The sequence below is a fragment of the Hippoglossus stenolepis genome, chromosome 13 (genome assembly GCF_022539355.2).
Source record: "Hippoglossus stenolepis isolate QCI-W04-F060 chromosome 13, HSTE1.2, whole genome shotgun sequence".
NCBI classification, from domain to species: domain Eukaryota; kingdom Metazoa; phylum Chordata; class Actinopteri; order Pleuronectiformes; family Pleuronectidae; genus Hippoglossus; species Hippoglossus stenolepis.
In genome coordinates, this window is record NC_061495.1 from 7,709,035 (window position 1) to 7,729,767 (window position 20,733).

Consider the following 20,733-nt stretch of genomic DNA (forward strand, 5'->3'; position numbering starts at 1 on the left):
CCCAACAAAGAAATCTGGCACCACTCGTAGGCAAGCGCTACTTTGTTTTAATTGTTTGTTCTCCCCTGGCACTGCAAGTGTCAGGACCACTGTTGAGTGCCAGCTACAGGACCGTTGCCAGTCTGCCTCTCCCAGAGTGTGAGTCGCGGTGCCAGACTCGCAGCGTGCCAAGCCCGACTCACTGACCTGATCTTTCGGCTCTGGACTCCCTCCCCGCAGGCTGGCAGGTCATCCACGGTGTTGATGGTGCAAATGGACCAGGGCTCCATCCTCCACTCGAACTGGCTGCATACGCTGTGGCACGGCACGGCCTCGTACACCTGTGCATGTGCAACACAGACACACACAGAGGGAAAGAACATGCACGTGAGGTTTAGTAGAAAGAATGTGTAACCTTAAGAGCTGGAGAAGCATACAAATCAGCGAGTGCACAACACACAAACACAGACACACTATACAACATGTACAGAGAGAGAGAACATTTGGAGCATACACTTGTACAGAGTGTAGAGGATATTAGGGATGTTTCATAAAAGACAAACGAGGTGTCTCCAGGTTCAAACCACTCATCCTCATGGGGCTTTCTTCTAACAAGCAAAAAGCAATACTTATTTTGTTCTTAGGTATAAATTCTTACCTGATTCTAGAAGTTATACAAGTCTATGCCTTTGTGCTGTTGTATGGGTCTGCATTACGCTTCGCTGGGAGGTGAAGTCTAAATATATACTCCCCATCAACGCCTTGTCTACAATGATATTTACCCCTTAGTTTTACACAAAAAAAATCTCAGTCCATTGGACTTTTGTTTTACGAAATATTTCCATCCAGACAGGAACATAAAAAATAACTACAAATGCTCAAACAAGCATGCCAGGCCACTAGGTGGCGATATGGTCTGCATCAACGATTCGTCAAATACCAGAGATGAACATTGCGAGCCTGCTCAGTGAACTTTGTTCCAGGTAATATTGGGTGAGGAAGATGCCGGTAATGTGGTGTAGTAATGCTACAATTAGCTGCAAACTTGTAATTAGAGGTAAACTGTGACGTCAAAGTTTCCCAAATGCTAAGTTTTACATGAACACACAGATACACAGAAACCTTTTGGAAAATCTGCACTTCGGAAGGCATAAAAATATGTTTGAGTCATTTTTGTTTTACGAAATACGCGCATTAGTGTGAGAAGAACATGAAATGCTAATATCAGGGTGATGTCCCCAATATTCTCTACATTCAGGCTATGAAAGGCTAAACTGAAAGCACTGGATTAGATTGTAACAGAAGTTAAAATAAATATTATACAACCTGAACCAAAGAACTTGCTCTGAAATAAAACCTACGCATGATATGGTGAGAACCACATGTGGTGTGTGTAAAGCTACAATGACCATGGCCCTTCTCCTCCCACTCAACCGGTGACTCTGGCATGTCTGTGTAACCGAGGGAGCAGCCAGCACACTGCTCCTGTAAACACATGTTTACTCTCAATCTATGTACCAGTCTGCCACAGTAAAAGGTATACTCCAGAGGACAATTTGTGGAAAAAGCTATGACAAGCTGTAATGGGTGCCTGTAAGTGTGTGTTTATGAGTGTCTGTGTGCGCGCGCGTGTGTGCGTGTGTGTGTGTGTGTGTGTGTGTGTGTGTGTGTGAGAGCAGACTAGAGACAGGGAAGCAGTGTTGAGTATTCCCTCCCCTACGGGCCACACAGATGCCTATTACACACCCTCATCATCTCCCATCTGTCCCTGCAGATGCCCCTGCTGGGTAAACTGGCAACTGCTCTGCTCCCACGTTCTCCAATAGCACTCGAGACACCCGGGTCCAGCTTAACAGCTAATTTTCATCACGGGGAAAATAAAATAACAACCAAAAAACCGTCGAGCCAATTTCCACAATATTTCCACATATTTATGGAGCTCTTAACATTCTGACCATGTGACCGTACCACACGGACGACATGACACCGGCATTGTCAGACGGATATTAAATCATTTTGATAAGGTAACAAAAATACAGCATATACACATTCACATCCTCGACGAAAAAGGAATCAATTTTTCAGTTCCGATAACAAACAGATCGGATCTCCTCACTGGTTAAATGTTACGTGCCCAGTCTCCTGCTCTTTGCTTCTCTTATAGACACAGCTGTGAAATCAAACACACTTTACCAACTATTCACATTGGAGCGGCACACTCTAGCACGTGTCTGTCTGAGTATCGGACTGTAGGTCGTAGGCTGAATATCATCCAAATGCACTTCACATTCCCATCTCTGCAGCCCTCTCTCCAACCAAAGCTATTGTTCTTCCTCTCGACCAGACGACCAAATGGGGGTCACGGGAGTGTGGGACGAGGACAGATCTGGCATGCAATTTCTCTTCATTAGCTAAAGCATAGTATATGTACAGAATGAACAGCACTGACCTGAGCCTGCGTGGATGTCCGTATTAGCAGTGCATGACAAGCCAGAAGTTGGGCAGGGGAGAGAAGAACAATGATATGATCATTAGTTTGGATTTGGCCTGCAGTGACAGAAAGGTATAGTTTCTCTCTGGAATTTATTGGTTTCGAAAAAAGAAATGCTGCATCCTGCTCTCTGCGCTTCTTTAATGAGGGTAAAGGATAATTAAGTGCTTCATCATTTATGGTGAATCTAGCAATGCTGGATGTTTTTTCGCCAAACTGAGTGATTCATGGTGCTGAGAGAGTTTTTAAAGTGCTGCAGTTGGATGCAACAGATGTGCAATGGCCATACCCGCAGCTGAAGGCAACTCCCAGAAATTAATTTGTCTGGAGACGGGGAGAGGGAAGTCGGCGTGGATGAACATATGCTTCAAGACGCTGTGTGCTCTGTATCTTAACAAGCTCACGGGAAGTAGCTGTTAAAGTGTTGAATGTAACTAACTTTTCAGACCGTGCTGATTCTTCACGGTTAGAGTAGACATTCAAATAAAACTTCCTGCTCTGACACATGTATCGTTTACCCGCACAGTTACAGTTTGTTGGAGCCATATATTGTTTACTTTCTACATATTTGTCTTTTTACACATTGTTTTCCCTATCTTTATTCAAGAGGGTGGTCTTTCAATGTGAGAGCAGGACTTATTGATTTCTTGACTTCTTTGACTTTTAGTTTTTGTAATGCTTTAACTCCCTGCGCTAGCACTCAAATAGCTCCAGCTTCAGCTCTTCTAACGCTCACACTGCTTCTGTGTGCACGTGATATGTCCACTCTTGGATTTCTCCTCTGCTTTTGGGTTTTTCCTTCTGTGCCTGGATTGTTTTGTGCAACAAGTCTTTCAAAACGACCCGACAAATAGAATGCCAGGTGTCGTAATGACAAGGGAAATTGCCCCACCCTGCTGTTTGTGCTGTTTCCATAAAGAACAGGGGAAAAGAAGCAAACCTGACCCCAACACTGACAGGAAGCCGTTGTTAGAAGAGCGTGAACCTGATTAAAGTAACCAACCATATGGGACTCTCAAAGACATAAAGCTAACACACCCACAACAAACACGGGACAATCAATCAACACAACATCTGGCATTCTATTGGTTGGGGAATTTTGATAAATTTATGGCAGGCGTTTCACACACACACACACACACACAGAAGCAGTGTTAGTGTGAGAAGAGGCTAAGCCGGAGCACAGGAAGTCTAAGCACAGGCAGGGTATACTTGAGTGCAAGTGCAGGGTTTTGAGTGAAAGCATTACAAAATCTGAACGAGAAATCCATCAGTATTGCTCTCAAACTAAAAGACCACGCTCTATAATAAAGGCAGGGAAAGAAAAGCCATATATGCAGTGACAAATGGTGACAGTAAGCACATGCATCCTGTGTAAATACTGTGTAACTCCTCTTTCTCGCCATTCATTAAATCATGACTGCACGTCTGAGTGGGATTAGAGGCTCAGGGTCATCTCTGGTTAAGAGGCAATAGTTAATGATCGTTACAATTTAAGTCTCAGATTTATAGAAAGAAATATTTGCCAGCTGAAATTGCCTCATGCGTGCCGTGGAATGTAAATGGCACTTTTCGTTAACATCTCTCATCTGCTCTCTGAGATAATGGTTATGGCTTCCATCCAAAAAACATAAAGAGTCATAATGCATACACATAAATGCATGCTTTATTTTACTATGCAATGATGCATGTGCATACATATTGAGACAGCACACGCGCCTATTTTTGTCCACAGGCCCATATGGATGAGTTAGAAAGCAATGGCTTCTCTGAGACACACGAAAGAGACTCTAGCGACATGATGGGCGACCTCTCATGAGATGATAAGCTAAAATTGGGCCAACATGTGATGCAGAGTCATACATTACTGCCTCTCGAACACGTGTGATGAGGAGATATATTTGTGCTTTTGAGAAAAGCTACAAAATATTTATGTCTTCTTCCCCCTGAACACTGAAATCTATGCTACAGAACATTATTTAGACGAGAGAAGATAAGATGCAGGCACAGGGCCTAGAACATTTTGCCAAACAAAAAAAAAGTGTGTTGACTGTCCAAACACCCGACATAACAACAAAACAACAAATAATCTGAAAAAAGGTAAATGGCAACACCATGATAAGGAAAAATCGTTAAGCAGCAAGACTCTCGGTGCCATCACTAGAGACTGTTGAGCATGACATCTGCTCTCACACACTGACCCCCCCCACACTTCCTTACAATATAAGGGATGACATAGAGAATCTCCTTCAGGGGATCAAGACTCTGCCATGAGAAAAGAATGGGATCAAAGCAAACGTGCTAAACTACATGTAACGTGAAGTATCTGAACATGTTTTCCTATAGAGGTGGATGTTCTCCTCATTGTACCTGTAATAAAGAGCATGTTCCTGCAACACATCCATAAATGATCCAGTCATGTTATCTGCAATAGGCCATTAAGGCTCATTTATGCTAAAGGTTAGATATGTATGAAACGGACGGAGCCTCCTGTCTGTACTCTGTAATCATTTGTGTTTTGAAATCATGCTCGTCCAGGTTCTTACGGACACACCGGAAAACCGCACACACTCTCGCCCAAGGGCACGCCCGGGGTGCGTGTTCGCATCGCTACGTCTGCTAGCAAGAGGTCAGTTGGTGTAACACTGGTTACCCCTGAGATTCCTAAAGGGTTTTGTGGACTCAAACACTTCACTTTTCAGTGAACTATCCCTTTAAGGGGGATCGTGCAATCACTGCAGCTGCCTTGTAACAGTCCAGCAAGTGACTTGTTGCTTTCCTTCTGTTCACATATTTATTACTGGATTCAAGACTCTCATCCACATCATAGTGTTTTATTTCATACAATTTTTATTCTTATAAGATAAAATTGACGTAGTACAAAGTAATCCTAAAGAAAACTGCTTTAAGATTACAGTGACAGTACAATATACAATAGAGTACAATATAATAAAAGAATAGTATATGAAAAAATATATATGAAAATAAGTATAAAGTGTATACGAAGTAAATGCAGAACCAGTTCCAAACAGACAGAGATAGTAAACTAATAGAAAATTGAAGTGGCAATAGAAAGTAGTAATGATAATGATAATGATAATAGGAGTAAGTGAAATTTAAGTAAATTGCATTGCATTTTTTTGTATTCTGCATTATGTATTCTTTTATTGTGCTCAAACTGCCTTTGTTTATAAATTCTGTTTATATTTTAACTTGACTTTTAACAGTTGGACAGAGCCAGAGAGAGAGAGAGAGAGAGAGAGAGAGAGAGAGAGAGAGAGAGAGAGAGAGAGAGCCTGGAGAAACATCCAGTTAATTGTGGATAATTTACAGAATCACCATTAAGCAAAAAACCCAAGCTCGTTGGTTGCATTTCATATTACTCTGTTACACAGCGATTGAGCAACAACCTTGACTTCAAAAGAGTCATCCTTTTTTTCAAAAGATAAGCGTGTATTTAAAATTCACCCAGCCACTCAATACAATTTGTTTTTCCAATTTGGAGACAGAAGCTATGATTAACCTTTGTATCTGAAGTAAACGCTGTGTACCATCTGGGTGGCTGGAGGCTTGAGAGAGGCTCCGAAATCGAGCCTTACTGGGTGGCAGCACTTCAGACTGCCTTAACAATATGCATGGTTTGTAATGCAAGGAGACAGCTGGCTGTTTTTTTTGGGCCGAGCCTAAAGGGGGAATAACACATGCCCAAGCATTGCTCTACGTTAATTACACCTGATTGGCCCTCGGTATTTCTATCAGCGGTTGGCTCCAAACGTCGTTCGTTCTAATGGAGAGAGATGAGTTTAGCACCTGGGTGCAGTGGGGGGAAAAGAGAACCCTAACATTTTTTTCCTCATTTATCTCTTTCTGATATTCGGCCTGTAGCCATGTAGCTGTTGACTGGCTGTGGGCAGTTATTGACAAAAGGACAGCATGCAAATGGATAAAAGAGAGATATACTCATAGACGATTTTTAAATGTTGGAGAATTATCTGTAGATTTTTAATGGTTCCCGGAGGATGAATACCAATGTTTTTGGCAACCTCCTATCTTAAGAGTGAAAACTACCCATTTCGCTCCTTTGATACAAAGTAAAAGACGAGTTATTGAAGTAAAAACCTTTATCTCTGTTGAAACATTATTCTCAATAGCACATTTCACTCCTTCAGATTATATTCTCATGAAAAATGCTCACATACTTCTTCTGTTCACCCAACCCTCCACCTTAATGTCACCCAGGCTCCACTGTGTGATTCCGATGTGCCCCTCTTTATTAATATATAACCAGTTCTTTCTTAACCAGAAGAAAGAGTCCATTGTGAATTTACAGCCAAAGTCTGTAGTGGTGAATAAAACAGAGGACCAGGTGAATTAAAAGCAAAGGCATGCTAAGCTACACAATAGAAAAGCAAAAGGCACAAGCAGAATGTATCAAAAGTAGAAAATATCAAATAAGCAAGCGACTGGACAGAACTTGACTTGTTGAAGCTTGACTAAGACAATAGGCTAAGTAGCTCATATTGTTGAGCAGCAGCTGTAGGCCTACAGTTTGCAGCAGATAATGATGTTTGATTCTTACTGAGCTGGAGAACAACACCAGATGTTGAGATACAAAGTATGGGCAAAGTTAGACAAAACAAAAATAAAATTAGATGAAGTTGAAAACACCTGGTTGTTACTGCGGTCCACTGAGGGAGCCCCCAAACCAGAGGGAATAGGTGCAGATACCTCTTTCATGTACTGTCGGTGGAGCAACCCGGCAACGAAGGAGCTGTCAAACAGCACACGGTGGGTGGAAGGTGTTGCACATAATAGTTTGGTCGTCACTCTTCCGCCCCCGCGTCTCTCGGGAAACGGAAAGAGCAACCAAGGACAGGACTAACCTTCCTCATTAGTTTGTCTGGTATCTTTTTGTCAACTGTCCAAATGCCAGTGCCCCAGCAGACCACAGCCCTGCAGGAGATAGTTACTGCTGCCGCAGAGCTGTGCAATGGATTTCAGTGTTACTTGCATTCTGCCCTAGTCTCAACACTGACTCTTCTTGTGCAAAGTATATCCATGCAGGCCGCCTTGTTGTTGAGGAAAACACTCAGCCATTTGTAAAGATACATAAATGTTATTGCTGCTTTCAAACATGCATGAACTCCAGATAATCTCCTGAAATTATCCGGAAGGGTCTGCATGTGAGAACGCAAATGTCCGAGTCAGTTGCTCCGGAGTTTCTCCTGCCAGCCCTCGAGGAAAATTGAATGCTCAAGTGAGACCATGTGAGAATACAGCAAGAACATGTCCAGAGAATTCACATCAAGCAAGCATGTCGATTAACATGCGACGGATGCAAAACTGAAAGCAAAAAGAATCCAAATATCTCAGGGTAAAAAATAGGGATCGCACACGGTTTGGGCAATCATACGTCATGTCTGGCCTCCTGCATGTTCTACCCAGACACCACCCCTCACCTGAATAAGACATTCCCCTGTCGTTGTGAACACGTCTGACCCAGACAATCTCCTGCTGCATTCTTTATATTCTCATGTTCATATCTGAAAATGGCTTATGTCTGTTCTGAGGAAATTGTCCATAAATCACAGAGTTGGGGGGTTTGATCCCCACTTCCTCCTTTCCACATGTTACACTGTCTTTGAGCAAGACACTGAACCCTAAGTTACTCCAATGATTCCCCCAGTGGCTTTCTTTCATTTGAACTAGAGTAGTTGGGTAATGCTTTGTTCTGTCAAAGTCTATCAACAAATCCTTGGTTATAACAATGTGCTGGAAGCAGGTTCACTCAACAAAATCCTCCTATAATCCTGTGCATCCAGCAATACAACAGACGCTTGTTTGAAAGCTTTTGTGTAATTTGGTAATTTACTAAAGCTCCAGATGATGAAAGCGTATAGAAAAGAAGACAGGACTACAAACAACCCTCAGTTTACTGTTCCCTGTTCGTTTCAACGTCATTCACCCTGATGCTGGCTAGAAGAGAAACAGCAGCACTTACATGGCTGCGTTCACCGAGGTCAGCCATCACTGCCCTTTCAGACTCTACAAGTGTGCAAAAAAACCTGTGGACACGTCCAAACCAAACACCACCAATCATCAAGGGACACAAGAATAAATCAACTTACAAGATTAAGACTCTTGAGGCGGACTCTTGATTGAAAAGCACCACAGATAAAAAGCACATGCTGAGTGTGATCCATTAGTCCAGCAGGTAATCCACAAAGGTTTAGGAGCTCAGCTGTTTGGGCCACATTTATGATGTATGATCAGCAAGGTGCGCTGTCCCACAGCTCAATGCTTTTCAATCTATTAGGTTTTTCTAATGCAAAGCTGAACATGATGTGTGTGCAACAGAATCTGAATTTGATGAGCTCAGAACTATTTGGTGTTTCACTTGAAGCCAATTGAATCTCAGTCACTAACCCCAACCAAGAGTTATCTTACAATAATGACAACAAGGGGTAACCTGAGTATCTTGCATCTTCCCCTTTAAGGCTATAGTCGTCAGAATATATTCCCAGTGTAACCATTAGCATCATGCACCTTAATGTGTTGCCAAAGACGACACAACCAAAGGACTAAGCATAGGTAGACTGCAGCAGCACAAGTGCTCCACTTGGCAGGCACACCAACAGGCACTTTGACATCTCCGCCAAGCAGATCTTTAGGGGGAAACATAACAATGCCTGAAATTATCGTCTACAATGAATCTACTGTTTTCAGACACCTACCAGCATCAGCACCCTCATAGCTTACTGACATTAGCCAGTCTTACAACATCCACCTGAAATTGAGCCAAGGCATCCCATCATGACATTCCAGCACTATGAAAGCACCATATTTTCTTTGGTGTTGCAAAGCTAAAAAAGCGAGCCAACAGTGACATACATGGTGAAAAAAATAAATGTGCGATGCAATAATCCTTGGGCTCTAATAGCACAGGGAGTTGAACCCTGACTTCTGTCTTCAAGTGTTCTTGTGGGCGGCCGACCACTGATATCGGATTGGTCATTGCCTAGAGTTGCAAAAGTCTGACAGGGGCAGGGGAACTTGGAGAACAGACATGATTATTTCCTCCATAAATCTTTCCTAAGTGGCAAGATCAGACTGTTGGCAAGCTCGCTTTTTTAAAGACAATTTAAGAGCATCAGCAGTAAGAGAAAGAGAGAGCAGAGCAAAACAGCTTTAATAGATTGTAAAATGTGTGTGGCTTGTGTTTTCTTCCCGATAGTGCTATGCTGCACGTTGGGTTAAATCGTTCTGAAGTCTCACCATGAAGCAACTGATGCCCTGATGGGTTTTTAATTCACAGTCATTTTTCAGTTTGACGTATTGACAGCCCCAGCAGTGATCAGTTCATTTTTAACTGTGACCATAGACTGTACATACAGATTGGATGATGAGATAGCTCTCCATCAGGACCACCCGAAGCTCTTTACAGTACAGTGTATTGACAGTCACCCATACATTCACACAGTGCATCTAAGGGCAGCACTTTTTCTATGAGGGGTGAGTGTCTGGCCCGAGGACAATTCTGCATGCAGATGGGGAAGACTGGGATCGAACAGCCTTATGTTTAGAGAACAACCGCTCTTCCCCCTTAGCCACAGCCGCCCCCAAGATCATGTATTGACAGGACCTCGATACTGCCATTCGGTTCCACGATCACAACTCTGCACACTCCGTCTCCGAATGACGTCAAAGGCACAAGATGACTGCATTCGCATCCAGAATACATTGGTTCAATTATTGTACAATGGGAAGAAGTGGTGGCGCCTCACCCATTTTTAAATATAGTCTATAAATGTGTCATGTACACTTGAGAATGCACAAAATCAAGGGTCAAAAGTGAATTTAACACAGGTGGTTTGTAGATGAAAGGGGCTTGATTATCCAGTACTGGTGATTATCTGATAATTATGTTCCTCTCATCCCTGCTCTGGCTGAACAATGTTAAAAAGAGGTATAAAACACCTGTATAAGCTAGAGTGGCACAGTCAAGCACACACCTCCATCAAGACAAAAGAAACATGTTCAATTCTTTCCATCGAGATCCATAACGGAAAAATATCAAATAAGTGCCCTATTCTCTATCTTGAGGAAAATGATACAAATGTCTGGATCCAACCCTTTAAGCAGGATTGTTTTTTTCCTGGATCATCACTCCACCATGTTTGTTATGTTCTTCTGCTGACAATTAAACACACAAACAAAGGAATTGTATTTACTAGAAATAAATACACAACCGAGAGACCATATGAAGGCAGAAAGGCAAACATAATTAAACATGAGAGCCTTTATGTTCCAACCGAACCATATTTGCTGTGTCTTCAAGTGGCATTCACAGCGTTTACAACATTTGCTATCAATGAAACTGAGAACATCAAGCCAGAAGAGCTCATCAACAAACCTCTGACCTGCACTTGCAACAAGGGAAAAATAATAAATCTGCCACTCCAATACTGGCTGAAAAGATTATTAGAAACATGATATGTTGCTGCTGCTGATTCTTGATTTGTATGTATTTAATTCTTCATGTATCGTATCAGGATTTGTATTTTAAGAAGCAAAAAACATACACCCCCGAGAACAGTTGACAGTGGAACAAGAACAAATCTGCTCAATATTATTGATAGCAATGTAATATGATGTAATATATTCAACAATATGGACAGCATTTCCTCAGTGTCCACACAAAAGCACCTGTCTCGCAGGTCTGCTGAAGTCTCTCACACACACAAACCACCCACCACGCACATACACACACACACACACACACACACCTCCCACACAGAGGAGTGCTGGCGGTGGACAGGAAGGATGTTTCTCCATAGGACAGGGCCAGAGTGAATGGACTGATACGCCCCAGGCGTTAATAGAATGGAAAATAAATATCTGACTAGCACAGTGGCTGCCAGACAATTCTGTTGTATTTTATGGAAAATACTGCATATACCACTTGATATCTCAGCATTTGGCAGCAAATACCCGAGTCATGGTGAAATTTAAATGTCTCCTCTAATTATAGATCCAATTTGTGTGTTTTCCTGGGAGCTCTCTGAGGCAGTGTCCCGGGGCATCTCGTATTCAGACAGCGGCTGTACCTAGAGATATACTGTAAAATCAGCGTGTAAAGAGCAACCATTTGATCAGAAACTGAATATTTGTGGGTGTTTTATGCTAATTTTAAAAAAAAACAATAACATATCATTCCAGTAAAAGGTAAGTATTTAAGCAAAAAGTTGTGGCAAAGTCAGATTGGCAGGTGTGTGGGAAGAAAAGGATAAAAACATGTACTCACATTAACGGTGTGTGGGATGTGAGGGAACTGGAGTAAACTATTTTTTTCAATTTGATACTATGACATTTTGTATTCTTATGAGGGAGTACATGTGGAGATAAAATGCTGCAGAGTGGACAACTGATCGGCCGAGGCCAGCCTGACTGACAGCTGAGGCTGACTTACACTTGGTCGAGTGCATCTATCAGCGGGACGTCGATACTGTGGCTCTGGCTCCAAATAATGTGAAAAGCAAAAGACATATCTGGAATATTTGGACTTCATGTTTTGTACGAAGGGAGGAAGTGGAGCCGTGTCATCCATCTTTATATAGAGTCTACGCATTACCCTGAACCTACTGTTTAATCCATGTTGCCTTCTATGTTTTTTAAATACTAGGATATCCCTGTTATTGCAGTCACACATGATACCAGTTTAACATGTGGAAGGAAACTAAAACTTTGAAAGACATGTTATTCCAATTACAATTGCCAAGCTATGATTGGACAACTGCTCTCTGGTAGACTAAGTTTCTAAAAGGGCCAACTGATCAACAGTGAGTGGTTTTCCCTGAGCTGATATATGAATTATTCATCCTGATTAACTAGCCCATGATAACCATTTTACAAAATGCAGAAAAAAAATCGTACAGACTACCTCATTAACAGCACACACATAAACTGCACACGCATAAACTTCACAGCCAAACTCCTGCTCCGTTTGACAATGTGGCCATTTTTACCCATTATTTTCATGCTCTCTCTCTCTCTCTCTCTCTCTCTCTCTCTCTCTCGCTCTCTCGCTCTCTCTCTGTTGCTCACTGAACCGTGTGACGAGAGGATGAGTTGCGGCGCACTGTAAAATTTGTCTCTGTCAAGCCAGTGACTTCTGGCGGGCCGCGGCTCGAGGGGAAACATCTGCTGGTGGGAGTGAGGCCAGGCGTTGGCTCGAGAGCAGTTCAAAGTAAGTGATAGGAGAGCAAGTGTTTGTCAGACAGGAGGGCTAACCATTACGAATGAGAATATTCCTCACCGCGCCGCACCCTTCAAAGAGACTTAATACAGAAGCCACTGTAAATGCGAGAGCTGAAGTGCACCTGCTTAAGAAGAAAGCAGCTTTTTTTTAGAGACCATGTGGAGAAGAAGTAAATTTTGAGCTTCCAGGATTTGACTGGCGTAACAAAGCAGCAGGGAGAAGTAACCTTGTACCTGCCTGCTGAAAAATAGGTAATAGCAGCTTTAAGCCCACACCGCGGACAGATGTACTTCACTTTGAATGGCCAATATGATCATATTAACACAAAGCCCAGGTCCGCCCTCAGGATGAATCCGTAAGGGCATTGGCAACGGCGAGCTCCAGTTTCAGCGGCGAGGGTCATTACGGGGCATTACAACAGGGGCCATACAGACCTTGTTAGTGGGCACTTAACCATCTGTACACAAATGTCCACTTGAGCACACTGTAATATTTCCTCACACAGCCGAGCCTCATCTCCATACTGACCTCTACAAACTAAAGTGTCCTTTCAAGCCCATCCAAGCATACAGGCGGCGTTCATAAAAAAGACTCCCCTCGCTGTAAACGACGACCCCATCGCAGAGATGCTGTCACAAAATATTCAGAGCTACCGACGCAACCTCAAAAGCTCCCATCTGTCCAGCTCTCCCTCTCTACCTCCAGCCCCCCCCGTCCTTTTGTTACTTAAAAGTGCCCTGTCTTTATGTCAAGGAAAGGGCAGGTCTGGCAAGGCGAATGATTTGGTCTGACTGAAGACACCAGAGAGAAAAGGAAAAAAAAAGAGCAGGTCACCCAAGAGTCCCACTGGCTGATGGGTAATAAACCTTGTCATTGAAATGTGAGTAGAATGCAAAAGCACGCTGGGTATTTATGTGACCGCATGGGCTGCGACACAACCGGGGACTAGAGGAAAAACACATTCCAAAAGCCTAGAGATGAGTAAAAAAAAATTAAGATGCACACAGCTACTGCAATAATAATAAAATGCTGCATATCTGTGTGCACATGGAGGAGCGTAGACGCTATTGGCATTTAGCAAACTAATTCCCTACATTCAACAGCGGCCCTCTTATTGCATGTGCATGAAGTCGAAGTATAGATTGCCCCCCCCCCCCATCTGCATTCTATTGTATGTGTCCCTGGAAACAATCAAGTCCATGAAGAAGTGACTCCAGGACAATGTAGACGGATGATGAGGTCAGCCCTGTGCACTCGTTTGTTGCAGCGTGTCAATATGAAAATTGAAATGCATTATTCTGTTTAAAAACTGTATAGCAAGTCTTGGCCCTAAAGAATTCCTGCATGACTTAATTTCCACTCTAAAGACACACGAAATAACGAATGCATCAACATGCTGCAAAAAACTGCTGCCTTCCATAATTTCCTTCTTGTGCTGCATAAGGAATTTGTTTATGTAAAGTCAAAAGTGCAAGCCTCACCTGGTTTTTCAGATCCAGCTTGGGGCACGGCCGACCCCCGTTGAAAGCTTTCTCCCTGAGCCACTTGGACCGGATCTTCAGCCCGCCGCCACAGGACGCACTGCAGGGCGACCAGGCCGACCAGTTGCTGAGCTTACAGTCCAGGGGACAGGGAATGTGGCAAATCTCCACCATGTAGCCTGGAATTGAATGTTGGCAGACAAAGAGAGGAGAGGGAGGCCTGATTTAAGACTCGGTCAGCAGCTGCAGCGTGGCGCACATTAATAATGTCTGACGGACGTGCCACTGGCCCGCACACCACCAGACCTTGGTCTCGCTCGCCGTGACACAGAGAGCTAATTATGTGACTAATGGCCGTCTCACTCCTACACTGAGCCAACATGGCTGAGTGAAACTGCTCGAGGGGTTTCACACTGTACAATGTCTTTTGTTTTCTACTTTTGTTTGTTTGCTGCCTGAGTCAACTTCATCATCATTAAACACAAGACTACCTCTCACATTGAAATTTCGACAACAATGTGGGCACATAAACCAGAAGAAAAATATTTTTTGGCTTAAAAATTGCTGTAAAACTGCAAACATGTCAACTTCCCACGTACATAACTATCCAGCTATCCCTACAAATCCCTTCCTTTTCAGTCTGGCTTCCAATTAAATTCTATTTAATTATTTGTCGACTTATTTATATTTTAGCAATTATTTGATCATATTCAGATTATTATCCTCTTGAAGCACTTTATTTACATCACTCACTTTAATACATCTATTCTTTTATTTTTATTTTTTATTATTTCTTATGTTTTATATATCTTTCTATTTATTTCTATTCTGTTCACTTTTCTTTTTTTCTATTTAAATTTTTTTTACTAGTATTTACTTTTTCAAATTCTACCTCTAGTACCTCCTCATTGTAAGTTGGTCGGATAGTGTTTCAGTTTATATTTCTTAGTGTTCTATATGCCGTGTGCCTTTGATTGAATGTGTGTGTACGTGAAAAGTGAAAATTAACATGAACACAATGTCTGATTCACAAAATATAGTGAAGCATAATAAAAAAATGATCTGCTAATTATGCAGTTCATTCACTGGGTTGTAGGCTTGTAAGTTAAAATGTCTAAATTCACATTTCTGTTGATCCCACCTGAGTCCGTGCACAGCGTAGGGTTGACCAGGAGTCCCTGCTGGTCAACGCAGGCCACTGCTCTGTAGCGCAGACCTTGGCCACATTCCTTCACCTCCCGCTGGCTCATCCAGCCCTGCAGGGAGCCTGAGAGCGACGGATCAGGGAGGATGCAGGCAGACCAGTTCCCAGAGGGCTGGGACAGAAACTCATCGCAGGGACAAGGCTCTGTCTCCTCCACAGGGTACGACTTCTCATTCAAGCAGTGCTCCTTCTTTTTGCTGCGACCTGCGACAGAGGACGGACAAAACAATGGGAAGTTACTCTACTCTGGGTGGGTAATAAACATTCCATGAATAGGGTTTACAATTATCCACGTCGGAGTAGAGGCTGAGCTGCTGAATGCAGAGAGAGGTTTATTGTTATTGAGAGTCAAAAAAACTATTTTGTCTCTCAGATCAAATCAAATCCCACCGACCTATTTTGTTAATTTATTCATGATCATTCAGACTGCAGTGAAACTCTTGCAAAGACATATTTGTGCGCACTTCATTACCGGCTATAAAATGAATGTAAATTGTTAATTTGTATCATTGCGACTGTGAATGACAGAGGCCAAATAAAAGCAGCAGCAGTCTTTGTATTTATTTTTAATGATGTTGTCTCCATTAGTGTACCACATCTGAATCTCTCTCTCAACTCCATCATAGCACGGCAACTTTTCTCCCATGCAAGCCAACATTATATCCAACATCACAACTATAACCACAGGCTTAGATTTACTTGGCTGCTAAGATCACTCTTGCGATTTCTTGCATAAATCATTGTCTCGATCTTGACACCTCCAGGTGTTGGACTAGAATCTGGCTCATTTTTCCCATTACTCACCCCAACATGATGTACACTGTAAAAAAAATGGAGCAAAGACAGCGTTGCTCTCGCCTACAGTAAAATATGCCATCAAAAATTACACTTTGAGAGAAGATGAGATAGTTGTGTGATATTGTTTGTCTTCATCAAATTAAACCTAACATGGTCCCTGTGATTAGAAACACATGCACTTGTAAAGAAAGTTCTGGCATAGCCTTTAAATACACAAAAATTACATAGATCAAAATCGAATCAGGTAATCTTGGAGTGCAAGTGACACCGTGACCTTTGACCATCTCAACAAGTCATCCTTGAGTCCAAGTGAATGTTTGTGCCATATGTAATGAAATTCACAATCGGTGTTCACAAGAACATGAGGTCACGCAACCTTGACCTTTGACCTTCAACCATCAAATTCTAATCAGTTTATCCATGAGTCCAAGTGAGCATGTGGACCAAATTTGAAGAAATTCCCCCAAGGCGTTCTTGAGATATCTTGTTCACAAGACAACTCAAAAACTGGAATGCCACCAACCACTGACTATTGCCGGCGCTGGGGCAAAACTAGACTGTTTACAACATTGTCTTGTCACTTTTAAAAGGCACAAGATCGACAGCAAAATAATATAAAAATCCATTGACTATTTTTCATGACTAAAATACGTTTGATCCTTTAAAATTAAGCAAACCAACTGAATGCTCACGTTACGCTGCTCTTTCTTATAGTTTGCCTTTTAGTCCTTTGGAGAATATTAATGTAACAAATGAATAGCTAATCAGTCAAAACTGCTCTTTGTCCAGTGGCAAAGACGCACTTTTCCCCACGTGAAGTGCACTCAAAAGGTTCTCTGAATAACCCCGGGGAACGATTAGTGCTATTTGCAAGCATATTAAACTTTCATTTTTGTCCTTATTTTAAAGCCCCTCAAGGGAATGGTGCATGCTTAATGTCTGTGTTATGTTACTACAGCTATAAGCTCTGAAGGTTAGAATTGCATATTTGTTTTTTCTATATAATAAATTCAAAAAACACGCAAGTCTTGTTTCTGTATCATACAACGACAATTTTATGTTTGTAATCTTTAGTATGCACACCCCCTTTTCTTCCACAGCACATATGAAAACCTGATGCCGGTGCTGTGTTCTCCCGCTGAGGAGAAAACAAAGAAAGCTCCCTGACAAATTTCTCTTGAACATTTCTGCCATTGCTTTTTTCGTCCATGACGTCTCCCCAGCTCACAGTGGTTGACTTTATTATCAATGATCAATGGGGCATAGGCAGCCTTTGATTCACAGGCGTTGACAATAGTGGAGAAATGGTGGTACGATGAAAAGCTGCGTAGATACTCACACACTGTTTTATCCTTTGTCACTGAAGTTGAGCTCAAGAGTTATTCTGTGATTCACTGCTGTAAATCTCTTTTTTTGGTAAATCAACTTTCTCTCAGTCCACCTCATTTAGTTTTATGTCACCAAATCACTTCTGATATATCCCACAATGCCTTTTGGCGACCCCTTGTCACTGTAAAACAACAACCAGTAGAATGTTCTTCTGGTTTTGAAGACCTCTCGCTTATGAACCTATGTCTTATGGATTTCCAGGTCAAATACTGAGACGTCTTTCAATAGAGAATACTGCACCAAAATGCTAAAATGAGAATTAATTTCAGTTACACAAGAATCATTACAATCAATGAACATTAGAATGTCACAGAGAATTGGCAGCAAATGATTCTGCAGGGATTTTTTATCCTTTAAAATCTAATTGAATCCCCCCCAAACCCCAAACCTAACTGCTTTATTTAATGAGTGTGACAATTATTACTATTTTTTAATTCAAAACTTAAAATCCCCATTAAGCCTTAATTCCGATCTGACTATTAGAGACAGACTCCCAAATATAATAAGGCATCAAATAATTTGTCCTGTCCATCATATTTGATGAATGCTGATATATTAGCAGGGACATGAAAAAGCATGTGTTCCTCTCACACACTTGTCACTGTTAATATCTGGAAAAGTAACAGACACAAACTGTCAAGCCGTCCATCTGCTCTAAATGTCTTTGCCATGATCATGATTGACTGTCTGCTTCGCGAGGAGAATGGGACTCGAGATAAGACAGATTTGCTGTTATGTTATAAACAGCCATTTACATCCTGCTGTAATTGAAATGTTAATGTTGCTGTGGTGCGTCCTCTTCATGGACACGTCAAAAGGGATTCCTTTGATGGCTTGTAATGCAGAGAGACAATCCGAGGTATTGGTGTTTGGCAGATGAAAAAACGTTTGACATATCTTCATGTTTCACGGCTCTGCAAAGCAAAATTGTTTTGATTCATTTCCCCTAAAACAGTTTTTTTTCTTTGCATAATGGGAATGCCTCCGTGTAACAGTATTTAGACCTTGAATCCCTGACCAGCGAAAGTCCTTTAGGTTTCTGTTAAGAATCTTTTGAATTTTAAAATGAAGCCCGCACAATTGAAGGGAGGAATAAACCCATTGAGACCAAACTGAAATGTAATAACTTTGATGATTTTTTTTCTCCATCTAGAGCCAACATCAAGTAAAGCATTTTAATTTGCTCAAAAAATTCGGTTTATGACTAAATATGCGCGTTCAAATCTAATAACAGTCACATCAGCCTCAGTTCTACTTGTGTTATGGGAAATCTAACACGGATCTCAACAATGTCATCGTGGCCATTTTACCATTTACCTCAGATCACTTTGTGTACACACAGCCCAACTCTATACTCATTGGTCTTGTTCATATATTACTTATAGAGTACTATCGGCAGTTTGCGAACATTAACTAACATTACATAATGAAAATTACTCGTCATACCAGGGTGAGTCACAGTGAATGTTCTCAGTTTAAAGAAATGAGCAAGAGAAATGTTGTTTACCCTGAACGCTCACAGAGCCGCAGGCACGGTATTGTTTTTATCCAAAGTTAATAAATATCAGAAAATGATTCCTCCCTCTGTTATATCATATGATAAGAGATGACACAATGAAGTCAGAAAATAACCCTAGGCATTGTTACTTTTCTGTAATATCTCAGAATCCTAAAAGAATATAGAGATGACCTGAAGCTGATATAGTTTTAAAAAATTATTAAAAATAATAAAGTCATCATAATATCACTAGAAAGTCAGGAAATGATGTCCTCTATTGCTGTGATGCATTAACTTAGCAACCAATCATCAGTCGTCATCATATGAAATTGTGTTATTTAAAAAAGTTGGCCTTGCCCGATTGACATACGGTGCATATAAAGGAAATGGAATCAAACCACCGATGCTTTCCATTTGTGTATGAATCAAACTTTTCATATGTGGGAAGAATAATGTGTTTATTTCTTCATCCAAACGTTACACTGCCAGGCGTTCAGAACTAAAATATATAAATAATAACACATAAACGAAAAAAGGAAAAGCAGTTTTATCGATATTGCTTTTGGGTTCATACAGTGTTGCTTTCGAAGGTGAGATTTTCTTGTTGCTTGGTTAAAATCAATCCCGCTGGTAACCAAAGAGCAGAGCCAGTCAACACTTTGTGCACAAAGCTCGGTTGTGGCTTTAATGAACCGCAGCCCACAGAGAGTAAGGAAATTACTATATAATTGTCATAATTAAAGTAAACACCTTGTTTGTGAACCTTAAAATAACAGATTTCTTGACCTGAACCAAATGGAGGGAGAGCGAGGCACGCACGCGCACGCACACGCACGCGCACGCACACACACACACACACACACACACACACACACACACACATGACGCCCGGTGGTGAAAACATTGAGGGTTTTTACTAATCCTGCTAAACGTGTGCACTTGTGTATTTGTTTCATGGATCCTGGGCGTCCTCAGCCTCCCGTGTGCCAAGTGACAGCTGCTCCTGAAGTGGGTCTGATTGCAAACATTCCTCACAGAGTGTGAACTCACTGCTGTCGCACGGCAATTCACAGACAATCTGTTCAATCCACACCACTGCTGGTGGTTGATTGAAGAGTGCGAGCAAAACATCACTTAACTTTGACAACTACATTACTTGCAACAGCACCGCATTGGCACACAGACGCCGCAAGAAATCTGCATTGGGATCTGCAATATTCAACCTGCTCTAACTGCATGGCATCAATTTTCAAAATGAGCTCTCTCTAATATTTATTGTGATGATGCTCCATTAACAGTCATAATGCTGTGCGGTTCTTTTTTTTGGTCCCTTTAAAGCCGGTGTTATAGTTTTCACATCTGTCAGTATGTCTGCTAAGGTCCATGGAACTAGCATTTTGTCATAAGAAGACTGTCCGCGTAGACACTGTTACTGATGGGACATGAGCTGAGAAACTAAAATGGACGCTGACCTTGAGGAGAGGCGGGGACGAGGAGATCTACCGCTACCCTCATACCACGATTCCCATATAAAACAATACCTGCCCTGTGGTTGTATGACTCCGCCAACTGGTGCAGTTGCAGACATTTTGTTCCAAGACTCATATGGTCCCCTTGAGATTTGACCTCTGAAAT

At 41.8% G+C, this 20,733-nt stretch overlaps 1 protein-coding gene across 1 annotated transcript in view; it reads right to left on the reverse strand.

The window, feature by feature from the left end:
• The window catches only part of thsd7ba (thrombospondin, type I, domain containing 7Ba), a 140,457-nt gene that overhangs the window by 25,221 nt on the left and 94,503 nt on the right, over positions 1-20,733 (reverse strand). The window contains exons 14-17 of the mRNA XM_035173650.2: positions 15,351-15,617; positions 14,210-14,388; positions 2,429-2,434; positions 187-320 (exon numbers count right to left, since the gene is read on the reverse strand). Coding sequence (XP_035029541.2) covers positions 187-320; positions 2,429-2,434; positions 14,210-14,388; positions 15,351-15,617 — 586 coding nt within the window. The remainder of the gene's footprint in view (positions 1-186; positions 321-2,428; positions 2,435-14,209; positions 14,389-15,350; positions 15,618-20,733) is intronic.